The 18,712-nt window shown below is 34.8% G+C and overlaps 1 protein-coding gene across 3 annotated transcripts in view; it reads right to left on the bottom strand.

Annotated features, from left to right (window-relative positions):
- The window catches only part of FUT8 (fucosyltransferase 8), a 255,665-nt gene that overhangs the window by 67,505 nt on the left and 169,448 nt on the right, over window positions 1-18,712 (bottom strand). For all 3 annotated transcript variants that reach the window (XM_032482205.1, XM_032482204.1, XM_032482206.1), the window contains one exon: window positions 7,513-7,627. In XM_032482205.1, the coding sequence (XP_032338096.1) occupies window positions 7,513-7,627 (115 nt within the window). The remainder of the gene's footprint in view (window positions 1-7,512; window positions 7,628-18,712) is intronic.

The following is an 18,712-nucleotide window of genomic DNA, read 5'->3' as shown; positions in this document are numbered from 1 at the left end:
TATGTGACCAGAGACTTAGAGGCATCTTGGAACAATAATTCAGTATTCACTAATTCAGTGTTTGTGGTGACTTTGTTGAACACAATTGATGCAAATAATAAGAACTGTAAATATTTACTCTAATATTTACTTTTGTATTGTGTATTCCTTCACAGAAAAGAGAATACTGAAAATTGTAGAAGCTTCTGGTCCATCCCTCAAATCTGAACCGATGTCTGGTCAGGAGCCTTCATTTCCCCATCCTGGGAGCTTTGCTATGCCCCAGTTCCTGCCTCACTGGACTGAGAGCAGGATTCTGGAAGATGACTCTCCAGCCTGGAACTTCGTAGTCAGGATCAGAACCCCCAGTTATTACCCTATTCCTATGTGAAAACTATACGTACTTTAAGATCAGGAAAACTGTTTCTATAACTATGTTGTGAATATTGTAACCTAGGGCAGAGTCAAACTCTAGTGAAATTTGCCATTTCTTAGGAAGAAAATTACTGAGAAAATGGCATGACTTTCAAAATAAGTGTATGCTGGGCTGTTATACCTAAATTAAAGTCAAATATAAGTTCAATTTATATTCAAGAAAGTAAAAAGGATAAAACCTTTATTAGGGTTTCTCTACTCTCAAAGATAAAATGGCTTTAGGGAGTATCATCTAGAATGCCATCAGCTGCTCAGCTTATTTCTAGGTGATAAGTGTTAGGGACCTCATATGCATTCCCATGTCTTTAATAAAGAATGATGTCTTTAAAGCCTTCATTATTGATAATTAAGGGGATATAAATATATAAGAAATACGTAAACTTCAAAATGACAAGATGCTGAGAGTTGTGCTGAGTGGACTGCTAGGAACTTAACAAGTTTCTCCATAACTAGTACATGTCTCAAGATGTTTTAAACTCTCGTGAAGAAAACCTAAAATCCCACATCAGACTTTGGCAAGGATTTTAAAAGAAGAAAGAACTGAATCTGCAGGTAAGTAATAGTAAATGGTTTGTTAATAGTAAATTATACTATTTAATTAAGGTGAACGACTATTAAGAGACTACCACAAAATGGCATCCAGACTGGAAATGAAGAGGTAAAGGTGCTGATCTGCATATGACATGATCGTCTATATAGAAAATCTGATGAGATCTACAAAAAAGCTATTAGAACTAATATGTGAGTTTAATAAAGTTGCAGGATATAAGGCCAACAATAAAAAATCAGGCTTTTATTACGTTGAGGCAGTTTCCTTCTATTCCTACTCTGTTGAGTGTTTTTATCATGAAAGAGTGTTGAATTTTGTCACATTTTTTTCAGTACCAATTGAGATGATCATTTTTTTTCCTTTATTCTGTTGATGTGGCATATTATATTGATCAATGTTTATATTTCGAACCATCTCTGCATTCCAGAAACAGGTGTACTGCTGCCTGCCACAGATCTGGGGATGGGTAGCTGCTACCATGCCAAGGGCTGAATTGACTGCAACTTATGGCCCAAGTTTTCCCTTGGAAGTTGTACACCTTCAAAGGACTCCAGAGTTCTAAAACAGTTATATCAGACAGTTTCTGCCAGCACAATTGTTGTCTAGGTAGGGAGACAGATTCCTGGTGTGTTCCATTACACCATTGTTTCAGAATTCTTCCGCAGATAATCAGTTATTAAATGGCACGTTAAAATGTGTTTGGCAATCAGGGAAATTTGATCCATGAGTGATTATTTGATGATATTAAGGAACTATTACTATTAGTATGCTTAGATGTGATAATAATACGTGGTTATGTTTTTAAAAAGTAACTTTATCTTTCAGAAATTCATTCTGAAATATTTACAAAAGAAATGATAAAATGTCTGGTATTTACTTCACAATGATCCCAGATATGGTAAGGAGTGGTAGCAGTACAGATAAAACAAAACTGACCAAGAATTGATAATTGTTAAAGTTGGGTAAGGGGTATATAGGGGTTTACTGGTCTCTCGCTTTTATATAAGTTGAAGTTTTCTGTAAAAAAAAAAAAAAGTTTTTTTTTTAGGAGTAATAAAGCAGCCTATGGAAAAATTAGTGTAATAGAGACAGAGAAAGTAGTAAAAAGATCCAAACATGAGTCAGAAATATAAACATGAAAACAAAGAACTGTAGGGATTAAAAAAAGTGTGTGTGTGTGTTTGTGTGTGTTTGAAGATAATTAATTCAGAGATACTCTGAGAATGTTACTAGACTTCAAGCTTCCTTAGGGTAGACACCATACCATGTCTGCTTGGTTCACCACCACATCTGTAGCAATGTACCTAATGCGTAGTATGTCTGGTACATCTAAATACTTACTGAATAAATGAACAAACAATTCTATGAGACCTATGTACCCACACGCAAGGGCTCTGTAAAATCTGTAAGACTCAAGATTCAAGATAATGTTTTTTTTTAAACTGCTTAGAAAATTTCCTTTAATAAATTTTCTTCCTTTACTTTGTATCACCACCTTTGTCCTCAGCCAAATTCTAGCAGAGCATTCCCCTTGCCACCATATCCACTTACCACTTCTTGTTCTTTCCTCAACCAATCTGTTTCTATCTTTTAATCTTGGGAAAGATATTCTTTCTCAGTATACTCTTAGGTCTTAATTCTGAAGAGCTGTCCCCTTTTCCCTATTTGAGCTTATCTCAAATTAGTAGGTTCCAACAGGGAAAGCTTCTCCCTACTCCAGCTGTTTTAAGTATTTAATAAATATCTTAATATAGCTAAGCTAATGACCCTTCCTAGTAGTGAGTTACAGTTATTACCACCTCTGGCTTTATTTTGGTTCTCATTTGGGCAGAAATACACTGAATCACTTGGTAGAACACACAGCTCTGAGGATGTCTGATGACTGGGGTTTGATCTCATGGTGAGTACAATAGCAGACAGTGAAGTTTATAGTTATATTCCGGCCTTAAATCTATTTAAAGGAATTTGTCTTGTTGAACAGAAATGGGGTCAGACACATCCTATGTTAGAGTGGAGGGTTTCTCCACAATATGAAATACATGTTTAATTGCCTTAATAATGCATTCCTACGAGTGTGACTTGACCACTTTCCATTTCAAAAACCACCCACAGTCACTGGAATCCATATAAGAAAAGAGAAATTTTCTATTTCGTCAACCAGTCTATTTTTGAATGGAAAAAACAAATCTTTATCCTCAGTTAAAAAGTAAAATGTTCTCTATTTTCACATCTTTTAGTTTTCTTTCTCTCAAAAAAGGAAAATTACTAACCTATCAATTTCCAAGGAAACTCCTATTCAAAACATATAAAGAAAAACAAAACAAAGCCCCCAAAGCAAACAAAAACATCTTTTACTATTGCTGTTCTTTATATACTTCATTTAAATTCTACTTGAAATGAGCTCAATTCTGCTTAAAATGTCAACCCTGGTGCTAGGTAGGAAAACAAAAACAAAAACGAAAACAAAAACTTCCTGTACCATAATATAGATGATTTTAAGTTAAACTGGGAAATGCTTTTTGCCATAAGCTAAGTGCCCTAACGAGCTGCTCTCTCCACCACAATCGCCAACTTCCAACTGCTCCAAACAAGTTAAGAAACCAAGACATTGTGATTGCTTTCACTGTGTTTAATATGAGCTGATTAGAAGCTATAAGGTAAATCCTAATAATCACAATGAAAGGAGGATCTTTTCCATGTCATTCAGAGATCTAAAAAAATGACTTGCATTATGGTAAAATGTGGACTTATAAGGAAAATAATGTGCAGCTTTTAAATTGAGCCTGAAGTCAAAATCAGACACTATATAAACAATATAAGCAATATAAACAGCACTTCTTAATTTGTTATGATTTATATGATGTAGTCTTAGCACAAGACTAAAGAACAGCACAAAATAGTACTTAAAACTACCCAATATTACATGTTCACTTTATGGTTGAACAACTTTTCAGATAAACATATAAAAGATTAAGCCCTGAAGAGAATTACTTGGTCCATTCTACTTGAGCCTAATAGCATACCTGAGGTTGTCTTCAATCAGAGTACTATAACCTTTTAGTCAATCTTTTGATACTATGCCATAGGGCCTTCACCTCTAAAGAAGAAATAATTTTAATTAAGTTAACCATAGAACTTTTTCCTACTGAAGTCCAGTTGCCCTAAGGGTACTTTTACATTTTTCAGTATCTGGTGAAATTGCTTGTCTCAAGTAAAACCAAGGTACAGGATTATAAATGAATGGAAACCTAAAATTGAGACCACACTTAACTGTACTATAGGACCATAAGTCAAGCAGGATTTTCAGGGGACATAAAGATATCTGCTCCACTCAAAGGAGTGAACTGCAGAAAGGTTAGATTTAAAATGAACCCAATTACGGATTAAGACAGATGTTTAATCTAGGTTTTTTTGTTTGCACTAGGTCTTGTATTATACCTTAAACAAATCAGGATTTTTAAAAAATTGCTTGTTGGTGATAATGAGAACTGATGATAGTTTTCTCAGTATAAATAAAAACCTAGTAAAACTGAAAATGTTTTTAACCATCCAAACTAATCATTGAAAATAAATTATAAAATTATCTGAATTATTTATCAGGAATACAATAAGGTATTTAAATGACTAAAGTCTCCCAAAGAGATTTAAAAATATTAGAAATATTTGTTTATTGTAAATTTTCCCCATTATTTTCTACTTATATACAAATTATTATCATTTTTATATAACAGTTGGCCTACAGGCTAAATGAGAAGAGCCGTCTAAAATCTCCATTAATAAATTACATAAACTGCTTATTTTTATTTTGAATACAGGTACCAAAAGTTAAAGATTTTTTCCTTTATCTTTTATTTTATTTTTTTTCCTTTTTTTTACTTTATTTACTATTATTCTACTCATTTTCTAAGTTCTGTTGAAGTCTTTCAGAATCTAAGTTGTTTAAATAGCATTTTTATAGAAATATTTCACTTAAAAGTAATGGTATGAAAACACCAGTAGATTTGAATATCAAGAAAAGACATAACGGGAAAAATGTAATCACTTAAAAAATCTATATAAATAGCTCAATTCTTTTTTTGGAGGGGAGGATAATTGGGTTTATTTATTTTATTTATTTATATTTTTTAATAAATACATGCTAAGCACACACTCTACCACTAAATTATACCCTCCCCTTCAGCTCAATTCTTCTGATAAAATCTCTAATCCATTTAGTTAAACCGGTGACAAATCATTTTTTTGAAGGAATAAAAATTCTAGTCAGAGAAAGCATTCCTTACAAATACGTATTTTTAATTTTATTGGAATGAGAGAAAGGACTCTGATTCACCTCTATCCAGAGAAGATGAAGAGCAAGTGACTGGCATCTTTAACCTCTAAAAAGTAATATGTTAAAAATACAGTTTCTAACTTTAAAAAACTTAAACTAGAAGAAAAAACTGATCATAAACACATTAAATAATTAAAGAAAAATATTTTTCTAAAATGTCTTTTCTATTGAGATTCTCCCATTTCCTTGAATACGAAAAATCACTTTTTTGTTTCCAATAGAAAAAAAAGCATGAGACTAAGAATTTGTTAAATAGTTAATATGTGAAACTGAAGTTAAGGCTCAAGTGAAATGATGTTTTGCTGTAAGTCTGAAAGATTTATTAAACAGCCAATATAGTTTTAAATCATTAGCACAATTTACAAGTGAAATTCTCTAAAACAGAACCACAGAAATGAGCACATAGAAGATCAAATTTGTCCTAATGGTGAAAGCACTTGGCCACTTAAAAACTAAGAGGGAAAAAAGAAACTAAAGCAGGTGGCAAGTACTTGTTTCAGTGGGGGGAGCTAAACTCTGACCAACTCACAGTTTAAATATAAATTTGAGGGGTGAAAATTTAATGAATATGTGGAAATGGAAGAAACTCAGAAACCATAGTTATTTCCATTTTAAATGAGAATGACAGTTCTGCACCACCAGCTGTTTATAGTTCATTGGATGAGGTTCTAGTTGATAGGAGATAATTATCTCTTGCCTACAGGAGGCAAGTGTCTCTCTTTCTGCAGACACCTCTGATGAATGGCCATGGGAGTATGAGACCACGATAGTATGCCAAGATGAGTTTTGTTTTTAATGATCTCTTTAAACACTTGATTTTCCTATTTTTCCCTATGTAAGTGTAGGAAAATGTACACTTTAAAATATACAGAATAAAGTCACTGGCTATTATTTTGCTTTTATAAGACATTTTAATCTTAAAGGAAAGCAGAGGGAGTGTACAGAGAAAGTGTACCACCAATAGTACTAGAAAAGGATGGGCATGATCATTTCACTTCAGGCATATGGAGTGCTGAAGAATTCCACTTACTAATTCATTGTTTTGCTCTAAAGATCACATTCTATCTTTTAGTTTCTTGTCAGTTAATGATACCCCCATAAGACCAGTCATTCCAGCTCCCTCCACTACTTGGAAAGGCCTATCAATCCTACCTTCCCAATCTTTCTCAATTTTGTCTCTTCACTTCCAATGCAAACTATACCACATACCTCAGTATTTCTCACTTGCAGTATGGTTCTCATATCCTTAGTGGTCTCCTTGCCTTCTAGTCTCTTCCAAAGAATCCAGTTCAAGCAACATACTATTTTTCAGATTAATATCTCTAAAGCATTACTCTCATCATGCTGCTCTTACGTATAAGAATCTTTCAAAAGCAGTTTGACTCCAAAACAGGAAAAAAGTGCATGATTTATTAAGAAAAAAAATCAAAAGTAAATCAATTCTGTCCTTACAGATACGTAAGACTGGGTAAGCATATTAATAAGAACTAGAAAAGAACACACAAAAAATGAAAAGAATAAATTTTAAAAGGGCCTAGGGCTTGGGGTCTACCCTTGATTTATATTTCCTATTTATTGTTATAATGATGCTTATGTAAGAAATAAAAATTTTCCACAACCATTTATTGCTTATACACCATAAAGGTTAACCTGTACCCAAGGACGTCTGCAATCTGGCTCCCAGACCTACCTTTTCCAGCCCTCCTTTTCACAGAATCAACCAAAACTCCAGACAAATTACAATGTCCCATTTCTCATTGGGTTCCTGTACTGCTCTTTCCAGTTTTGGACCATCACTTACATCATAGCTCCAGCTAGTATGCGCTTCTCCATTTCTGTGTGTCTAAATCCTACCTAATTATCCTTTACAGCTCAGTTCAAATAATACATTTTCCACAAAACTATCACTGATGTCTTCCTCCAATGAGTATTTCCTCTAATCTTCCGTATCAATGCAGCACTTCCTATTTTGCACTGTAGTTTTTGTGTGTGCGTGTGTCGGAAGTAGCCCCATTTAGGGCAGGGACCTTGTTTTAGCCACCTTGTATTCTACTCAAGGCGTAACAGAATCTTTCTGAATAAACATGTAAAATGAGTGAGCAAATACTTTCAAAAAGCAAGGGCTAGACTAAAAACCAACAGCAGCTCTTACTTTCAGTTTTACTATATTTCTCCTCCTTTTTTCTCTCAAGTTTATTTCTTAACCTAACCTTCTTACCTGAAGATATGTTATTCTCCGCTGGACCAGCTCTGTCAGATCTTTGGCCTCTTTTTCCCGCCAATCACCTGCTCCATCTGTTTGACTGAGGTAGTAGAGATCCGTCATTATAGACCTACAAAAAGCAAACAATATTGGGGCTCTAACTTATTTGTACATAGAGTCATAAGAAAAGAGTCAGATTCTTCTAAACGTGAATGCTCACACTGCTGCTGGTATTTCTTTTATTTTTCTATCAAGGCTGTGAAACTCAACAATGTATTCTCTAGTATTGAAACTCATTCCTGTAGTAACTTTTCACTGTTGAGAAAAACATACTTTTTTTTTTTCTAGACCAGTTAACTGCATTTATTTCCCAACACAGAGCACTTCAGGGATCAAGGGGAAGTGGGCACCCAGAGCAAAGAAACAGGAGATTAACATAAGGGAGAGAAATGCTTTGGCACTAGGATTTAAATACTATCTTTTTGTTCCCTCTTCCATTGTTTCCTGCTCCCTCTTAAATTTCTTCTTCACACTTATGTACACTGAGTGGTTGAGAAAAGATCAGAGGAAAATTTTGGCATAACTCTTACACAATGGTCCAAACTACACAATGGTCAGTAACCTTTTTTTCTATGAAGGGCCAGACAGTAAATATTTTAGGCTTTGCGGGCATCTGTTGCTTCTGCCGCAGGAAACAAGTAGACAATATGTAAAAAATGTGAAAGACAGTATGTGAAAAATGGGTGTGCATGTGTTCCAATAGAACTTTATTCACAAAAACAGGCTATGAGCCGGATCTGGCCCTTGAGCTGTAATTTGACAATTCTTGGGCTAAATTAATAAAATGATTGTTGAAATACTTTCCTACTCTGTGTAATATCAGTAATTTCAATTACAACATGCTCAATTTCCTGCAAAGTAAACCAGAATACCAAGTAAGCTAGGAGGAGAGACTTAATGGTGGGTACAGATGGTTTTATTTATATTGCATTAAATAGAAGCTATGACTTGCATTTACCAATAAAGAAAAGTAAAAAGCAAGGCTCCTCTTTTCTCTAACACCCTCTACCAACCTATTAGCAAACCTTTGGCCAATTTCTGAGCAAGTATCACAGATGGCATTGCTACCAACTGAGTCACCATCTTTTCTCACCTGAATTACAATAATGGCTTCTGAACAGGTCTTCCTGCTTCCACCCTTGCCAGACTCTACAGACTGTTCCCAATGTAGCATCCAGATCTTGTCAAAACATAAGTCAAATGATGTTACTCCTTTGGTCTTATTGAATTGGCTCCTCATCTCACTCAGTCAAACCCAAAGTTAATACTCTGACCTACAAGACCCCAGACAATACGGCCTCCCTTACCTCTTTGGTCTCATCACCTACTACCATCCTTGTCTATTCTATTTCAGCCACATGGTCTTGTTACTAACCCCTGAACATGCCAGGCATGTTCCTTCTTCAGGGCCTTTGCATTTGCTCTTCCCTCCTCTGGAATGCTGGTTTTGCAAATACCCATCCATATAGATCACCCGAATGTCCTTCTAATCTTTGCTCATATGTCACCTTCTCCTTAATGCTCTCCAGAATATCCTACTTAAAAATTCAACACTCAATCACCATCACCATCTCGTTTTTCTTTCTCCTACTTCCCTGCTCTATTCTTCTCCAAGAAATTATCGTCTTCTAATCTACATCATTTACTTTATAATCTTTCTCCCCCTACTAGAATTTAAGCTCTATGGCAGCAGGGTATTTTTTAAAACTGTTCCCATCACCCCAAATCAGTATTTAGAACACGGCTGGTCACATAGAAAATGTTCAATAAATATCTTTGAATAGACAAGTGAACGAAAAAGTAGCAAATAAATAAATAAAAAACTTCCAGAATTTTAGACGAGATAATATTGACAAATTTTAGCAAATCCAATCTTGTGCTAGAAAATTTGGGGGAATAATCCTTAACTAGTTACAGCTCCAGTTTCACTCCTTCTCTGCACTTTGTATTAACTCTTCTGTTCAAGGAATGCTTATAAGCATGTGTTATTTGCTTGTGAAAATTAAAAGTTAAAAATGTATTTCTCTTTCTCAGAAAGGTGTATAGCTGACTCTTGAACAACATGGGGGTTAGGGATGCTGATCCCACACACAGTCAAAAATCTGCATTACAACTTTTGACTCCCCAGAAAGTTACTACTTACAGCCTATTGTTGAACAGAAGCTTTACCAACAACAGTCAATTAACACATATTTTGCATGTTATATGTATTATATAATGTATTCCTACAATAAAGTAAGCTAGAGAAAAGAAAATATCATTAAGAAAATCATGAGGAGGAGAAAATACGTTTACAGTGCTACACTGTGTTTACGGATACTGTAAGTTTACGTCCTCTGTTTACAAGATGAATTTGTCAGTACCTACATCAATATTGTCTTATACAAAACACTTAGAGGTTATACATATTACTAACACTAGGCATCAAAAATGAAAGAATAATGTGAAAAAGAAATTCATATTTATTTACAGGTATAATGATTCATGCATTAATAACAAAGTAGTATGATTGCTTTATGGTAGCCATGTGTAATTGATGATGCCATGTATAGTCTGTGTGCTCTGTTTTGATAAATTTTATCTTTTTATGATAGGCTGTATGTATTTTATGATAGTAAATGATAAAACAGATTAGTATATACATATATTTTATGCATTCATGACATACCTAACTTTTTCTTAACTTCTTCGACATTTTTTATCTATGCAGTTTGTCTGTTTTTTCAAACTGTCGCAAATCTCCAAAAAATTTCCCAATATATTTTTGGAAAAAAATTAGCATATAAGTGGACCTGCGCTGTTCAAACCCATGTTGTTCAAGGGTCAACTGCACATGTATAAATAAAATTCATCATACATACACTTCTAGAAATCCCCACAGAATGGTATTAACTAAAAATATAAAGCATTAGTGGGAGGTTCAAAAAATACTTAGAGAAGACTGATCTCTAATATTAAACAATAAGAACAACAACAGTTAACAGGTACTGAGCTCTTACTATGGGCTAGACACCTATTCTAGGTGCTTTATGTTATTCCACTTAATTCGCACCACAACCTTATAAGTTACATATAGAATGTGAGGCACTAAGAAGTTACATAACTTGTTCAAAGTTTCAAAGTTCAGAAATGCAAGAGTGGGAATTCAAACCCAAGCAGTGTGATTCTAAAGCTCAAGATTTTCACTACTGCATGACCAAATATCAAAGTAAGGGGTCCAGAGCACAAATATGCAGACTCTGTTCAGTGTAATATGCAACATCAGAAAGTTTGAATCAGAGGAGAGAGCGCTTTGGGAGCCAAAGAGACCTATCTCTCAATTTTGGATCTGTCTAGCTTTGGGTCCTAGGAACACTGTTTTGACATCTCTGAGACTTAGTTACTTCATTATAAAATAAGTATTATAAAATCTTCCACCTAGTTTTTTTTTTTTTTAAGGATTAGTGATAATACATACAAAGTAATATATGTGGTGGCTGCTTGCTATAGACTGGGAGAGAATTCCGTCTCCCTCAAAATTCGTATATTGAAACTTAATGCCCAAGGTGATGGTGCTCAACAGTGGGGTCTGTGGGAGGTGTTGAGGTCATAAGCGTGGAGCCCTTATGAATGAGATTAGTTCTCTTATAATAAAGATCCACTGAATTCTCTAGCCCCTTCCACCATGCGAGGGCACAGGGAGAAGGCAGAAAGAGGGCCCTCATCAGACACCAAATCTGCCGGAACTGCGAGAAATAAACTTCTATTGTTTATAAGCCACACAGTCTATGGTATTCTTGTCATAGTGAGACCTTGTTATTTATGCTAGAATGCTTCAGACTGTTGCTTCAGAGCTTTTACCTTGTGTCTGAAGAGTACCTACTAATAATTCTTTTACAACTAAGAGGAAGGATCCATTGGGTGTGGAGGTGACAGTAATATGTGGTACTGACAGCCAGTGAGAAAACTCATCCAATACCTAGTGCCTTACAGCACCTGAAGAAAGGGACTGATCAGCGAGGGCTCGTTTAACAGATGATGAAACCAGACCTTCAATGACTGTGATTCATCTAGGAGCACATGACATAGTCTCAGTTCTCTTTTATTCCTGGTTCTTAACTAGATGATAAACCATTTAGGAGCAAAGCAGTAGCAGCCCACAGGAAAAATTAGAGTCTTATGTACCACCACAGAAAACCATTAGAACCGCATACAATGAAGAGTGAATACCTGATAAGAGCCCCTTCGAATAAAGGAAAACTAGTAACAATATACAAATAAAAATTAAAAATCATAGCCACACTTTAGAATATTCATCCAGCTAACAGTAGGCCAGGTTTATCCAATACTTTGGCATAACAAAGTTATCTGTGAAGCATTTCAAGCATTTGTTTAATGTGTCAACATTATCCACGCACAGGACACTTCACAGCTTGACTATTTCCATGTTTACCCTCTCTAAACAGGGCATGATTCTAATATGTGGTGCTTCATCTATTTTCATATGTTTTATTCCCATTTACAATTCAAAATATTTCTTTTCATGAAAAAGGAGCAATTTTAGTTAGGAAAACCATATCTACAACTTACTGCTTCCTTAAGAAATTAACTTACAGTCTTGCACAGTGAACTGAGGTTTAAGTTTTTTTTCAGATTAGAAAACTGAGCCGCTATGGACTACTATGTAGCCTACAGCATTATTTTATAGCTGGGGACAAAGTCACCCCCTATATGAAATTGTGTGAGTTAATCACAGAAGCACGAGAAGTCTTTAACTATAATGGTGTTACAGGGCTCAGCTGGAAATTTATTTAAATTATTTTCTGTTTTATAGGTCTCTTTCACATTACTCTCATCATGCTCATTATTTTTTACATTTCATAGGGCTCATGGTATCTAAATGCGGTCATTTGCTTTTTCCTACCCATTAAATAGGAGTGATCACAAAACTTGTTGCAAATCTCAACTTTAAACAGCAGTATTGTTTCTGGAGATGTTGTACAGTGGGATAAATAACCAGTCTATAGCAAATGACTGCTGAAGGAAAAAGGGAAATTCAATATGCTCTGCATGGCTTTACATTAAAGAAACACAGACAAATAGCACTACATTTCTTGACAATCATTATATAGTCTGAAGCAGGCAGAAACTACATTAGGTCTAATTTAGAGGGGAAAATTCTTTGAAATAATTGACATAGTTTATGCTTTCCTGTCATAGTAATCAAGCCATTCCTTTACCACTGGGAATGAAAGCGGATCTCTGTATTTTTTCAATAAATTAGAAAACATAAAAGTAAATGTTTTTACCAAGTTACATCAGTACTAAGTCTTAGTAATTAATTATTCACATTCATCCCAATCTCTGTCAAGAAAGTGGAATAACCAGGCTTATAACTAGAAGACCCCCCTCCCAAAAAGCACACTAATTTTTTCTTTATGATAATGCAGTCAGAATCACAATATAAGTCACTCTATCCCAACTGTAAACTAAAATTAAGCTTGCTTTTGTAATTTTTTTTTTTTTTTTTTGGCTTCCCCGCTGGAGATCATGTAAGGAAAACAAGTTCAGGGAGTAACTTTAAATTCAACCTAAAGGTGACCCTTGAACAACATGGTTTGAACTGTGCAGGTCCAGTTATACGCAGATTTTTCTCAACAAATACTGGAAAATTCTCTTGAGATTTGCGACAATTTGAAAAAACTCACAGATGAACTGTGTAGTTTAGAAATAGCAAAAAAATTAAGGAAAAGTGAGGTATATCATGAATGTGTAAAATATATGTAGATACTAGTCTACCCTTACATAGGCATAAGGTGAGTGGTATTTAATATAACATTAATAATGTATTCACTTTCTTACTGTCTTATAACTTTGCTTTCAAAGAATTATATTACCATACAGTATACCTTTCTCATAATTGGAGAATATCAGTCTATCATAAAATAGGTAAGTTTTTTTAATGTAACAATGTTTCTAATAATACATTATGAATATGACTATAATACTGTATGTCATAAAAATTTTATACCAATTCACTTATTAGTATATAGTCTAGGCTACCATGAAGCAATCATATCAATTATACTACCTCCTTTAAAGCAATCATTTTTACAGGTTAATAATGCATGTATTGTTATACCTATAAATAAATGTTTCTTTTTCACATTATCTTTTCATTTTTGATACCTAGTCTTAGTAATATATATAATATTTATGGTTTTTTCATCATAGACATACCGTGTTTTTATCAAGACAATATTGATGTAGGTACTGACAGACAATTCATCTTGTAAACAGAGGAGATAAACTTAACAGTGTCGATAAACACAGTGCTGTAAATGTATTTTCTCTTCCTTCCAATTTCCTTAATAACATTTTCTTTTCTCCAGCTTACTTTACTGTAAGAATACAGCTTATAATACATATACAAAATACGTGTTAACCGACTATTTGTTATCGGTAAGGCTTCCTGTCAATAGTAGGAAATTGGTAGTTAAGTTCTGGGGGAGTCAAAAGTTATATGTGGATTTTTTTACTGTGCGATGAATTGGTGTCCATAACCCCCACATTTTTCAAGGGTCAACTGCAGTTCTTTGTTGATTCCATAATGTTTAGAAGTTACCATCCTGCAAAATTTGTCAACTTTTAGCCAAAGACATGAGGATAATCTATTGGGAAACATGGTGACTGAAAAACCATTCTACCAAAATGCTAGGTTTTCATTGACTCTATTCTGAAATCGAATCTTCTAGAAATGTCCTAAAAGCTGGAAATCTGGCTATCTTGGTTTTGATTATGAAGATATCAAAAAATCAAGGAGGTGGGTAGTGAATCTAAAGGCCTGGTATGAGGTCAGGTCAAAGGCTGGGAAAGAGAAACCAGGCAAAGTACCAGCAGAACAGTGCTGGTCATTTGAGGACAGAATACAGATGTAGGTGGTAGACCAGAACAGAATCTACGACTCAAAGAGCAAGCCAGCTACGACAGGCATCAAGACCTCTATTTCAAAAGTTGGGCTACATTTCTGTTCTTTGTTTTTTCTATTGATTTTCCTACTTTTATATCTTAATATTCACAAAACTCTTTTTAAATGTTCTAGTCTATCTCAATTATGCCGGTGAAGAAGCACAAGGAGACTATTTTGTTTATACTGAATTCAAAATACTGAAGAGAGAAAATCCCCCCTGAGGGCCAGCACAGAGCACATGTAATTCAAGCAAGAAAATCCCAAGGTGTAGGAAATGACACTTATTAAAGTAAATGTGAGTAAGGGAGGCTATCACACAGAGTCTAATCCATACGTAAATATGGATCAAGGGCAAGAAGCTTACCCGGGTTTTGTCCAAGGCTGCTTTTACTTCAGATTGCTCCTGGGCAGATATAAGCAGTGCAAAGGATAAAAACGTGACCAGGAGAGTGACAGGCAGACAATGCCCCCAATGCCTCCCATGTTGTCTCAAGGGGGGATTTTAGAACACCACCATTTTGACAGCCCACACGAGTGGAGAGGAGTCCAGAGGGGCAACAACAGAAATGGCGCATACTATCCCATAAGGCAATAATTATGCTATTTGGTGAGTGATGTCCCCTAGGCTTACTTTCAGGTTCCAGACTTTGAAATTCTTCCTATTGAGCACTGTGACAATTAACCCTTATCTGTGCCTTCCTTGCAGGATCTGAGAGTTTTCTATTTATATCCTCTTATGGGACTTTGCTCGTGCAGGTCTGACAAGAGCCTCCCAGAATCTACAATGTGTCAGTCACTGTGGAAAGTGTTTCACACATTTTCCCATGTATAATCATCCCAATGCTGTAATATAGGAATTGTATCCCCATGTGTAAAAGAGAAAAATAAAGCTCAGAGAAGTACTTAGCAATTAAGAGAAAGAATTTTAGAACAGAACAGCTCTGCTACTTACTTGTGTAAGCCATCTAAATTCTCTAGGCCGGAGTATAACGTTATTTATAAAATGAGGAATAACAACATTTGCTTCATAGTATTACTATGTTGATAAAATAAAATAATGAATGGAGAGCCTTTATCACAGTGACTGGCATGTAGGAAATCCTTAGTAAGTAATCATTTTTAATGTCAAAATAATTCTGAGGTTTGGAAACCAAACCCAAAGAGATGTAAGGTGGGGGAAGGCAAAACAGAATTAGGGCCACTAGAAAAGACACACTTTTCCACCTGCAGATTCTCTTTCCAACGCAAATTTTATTTCAGAGGAGAATGTTCCCTTACAGAAGATGGAGAATCATAATCTGGCTAATAGGCACTAAGTGATGAGCACAATAAGGACAACTTCATAAGACATCATCTCCCCTGGTCCAAGGATACTAAGAGGAATGTTCTAGTACCACTTAAAAATAAGCCTGGATTTTCTAGTGGAGAAACAATCATACAAAAGCATTTTGTCCAAAGGAATTAAAAACTGGAGAAAGAGTATCTACATTTCAGTTTAGTCTAAGTATCAACTAAATCACATATCAAAGAAAGTAAGATCTTCTTACATTCTTTCTTCTGTGTATGTGAGTGTGTGTGTGTGTGTGTGTGCGCATGCATGCATGTGTTTTAAAACAAAAAAAAAACCAAAGAATAACAGATTTGAAGGTTCACAAAACCTAACTTTTCAAGAGTGGAAATATAAATTCTTGGAACTTTCCAAGACAGTCAAGGAAGAGTCCACCTTATAAAGAGGGTGAAAACACAAGCTATTGAACCACAATAGCTATGACTATTAAATCTGACCAAATAAATCTGTAAGCTATTAACATACCAATCTTCCCCTATAACCAGTCAGATATTGTACTCCTTATCTGACTTGAAGTACTTTTGCTACATAATCTCCTACACACAGTAGCAAAAAGCCAATCAACATAATTAGCTATAAGTATCACTTATCGTTTGGGAAACATTTGAACTTAGTCTTAGCAAAGCTGCTTTATACGTTACTGACGATGAGATGCTGTAGACCAGGCAGGGGTGATGAAACCACTACTTTACCAGACTGTTTCTCAATAGTTTCAGTCAACTTAATTAAGAAATAAATAGAGCTCAGCACCCCTGTGAGCCCTCCTGTCCTTTAATTATTGATATAATTTAAAATAAGGAGCAGCTCCAATAACTATTTCATAAACTGCTGTCTGGCAACATAAAGATGACAAAAAGAACCAAAGCAAGAATGATTAAGTTAAATGTATCTCTGGGCAACCTAAAAGGGTGATAAGGCAAACATTCCATGATATCCTCAGGGGCTGAAGATCAAATCTATACAGCTTTAAGTCCAAGAATGAAACCCACAATAGTGCATAAATATTAAGACCACAATGACAAAAATAATCATTCCCAATGCTGATTTTCCTTTTCTTATTTCAAAGAGACACGCCACGGTCAATCCATGTTCGATGATATCAAAAGCATCGGGTAAATTTGACTGTATTACTATGAGGTATGGTCGTATACAATCACTAGAATTAAACCATCAATTGAAAATCAAATGATACTAATGCTTGAGATCAACGTAGCAGGTAATAATAATATGGTACTCTGTATTCATTTATTATATCATCAGCCCATCTAAATTCTTTAAAAACCTTCTAAAAAACCAAAGAATATTACTAGTTAACTATCAGTTGATCACCCAACTCCAGCGATAGGCAGAGACTAGGCTCTACTGGTTACTAGCTCCTGAGTAATAGGCTAATCAGGCCAATAGCACTTTGCTAAAAATCTCTGGCAACCCATATCAAATATGATATTTGGCTCCCAGGCTGCATTCATGACAGGTATTTTGAATAATGAAAAAATGGGAGCCACAGTCTAGGAAAGAAACATGGTCCCCTCACTAAAAAGACAGCGTCAAGCAGGCAGAGAAGAGTTTTCTTTGCTGATAAGGTCCTCTAAACTATACAGAAATGTGATTTTTCTTTTCCAGGAAGCTTAGATAATCTCTCTCAGTGGTGAACTCATAAAAAGAACTAGGGATTCTGTAGAGCCTTAGTTCTCAAACACCAGCAACTTCAACATCACTTAGAAACTTATTAGAAATGTAAATTCTTTGGCCCCACTCCAAACCTACAGTATCAGGAACTCTGGGGATGGGATTTAGCAGTCTGTGTTTTAAGAAGCTCTCCAGGAGATCCTGTTGCCTTGCCAAAGTTTGAAAACCACTGCAGTAACAACAATGACACAAAAAAAATTCTTAACAATTAGGACAGAGCACTTTTGGCTTCCCCGCTGACTTTCTAATTTACCTGTGTGTGGGAAGAGAGTGCTGTGAGACATGCCTCTAATAATCAGGTGATAAGCACTGCATTTCAAATATCTTCATATATCTATGATCATGACTTTATGAGTTGAAGTGTTTGGAAATTAAATTTTCCTACTTAGTGTGACAATTAAGGATATTAGCAATATTTGTGATTTACTCAACATTTAGTTTTTTATATTAGGGGTCTAGGAAATGAGAAAATAAGGAGCTCTGCTCTTAAAATTGACTTAGTTAAAATACGTCTTCATAATAACAGTGCAACAAGCTAATCATATTGTTCACACAAATAAAGAGAAATCTAGTATACACTAATAAACATACAGGAAAAGATTTCTGATTTAGGTATTTTCAGTATGGTGTATTACCTTTTGAAGAATTAAAATGAAAGATGTACAATTTTACTTATCACATTAAGCTATATAAGGCCTAAGAGACATTGAAAACTAAGTATGACAAAAAAGTAAAGATACATTTTTTTCCTTTTCAATATTAAACTGAAGTCCCAATTTTGTTTATAAAGCAAGCAGATAGTTTGATCCCAAGAGCTCACAGTCATAAAACAAAACAATGTTCCATATTCATTTTACTGTTTCTCTTCTTTCAAGGAAGAGTAGCACCGTGGAATAGCTGTCTGGCTCTAACAACCTTAATAAGTTTATAATGAGACAAAATGGGGTGGGTTTCTTTTCCTTAATTTTAACGAGTTTTTAGATGCATTTAAAAAACTACTGAGCTTATAGTCCATGATGTAATGAGTGATATAATCATGGAAACATGCTTTGTTTATGTGATGTAATCACGTAAACAAATGATTAGACATATTTGGTAAGTAACATTATTTTTTTATCACATATATTCAATTAAAAGAAAGTCCAAAATTCATTGCTTAGAATCAGAAA

This window comes from Camelus ferus, chromosome 6 (genome assembly GCF_009834535.1).
Source record: "Camelus ferus isolate YT-003-E chromosome 6, BCGSAC_Cfer_1.0, whole genome shotgun sequence".
Classification (NCBI taxonomy): Eukaryota; Metazoa; Chordata; class Mammalia; order Artiodactyla; family Camelidae; genus Camelus; species Camelus ferus.
Note: the sequence above shows the minus strand (reverse complement) of the source record. Positions and strands in the feature narration are given on the sequence as shown.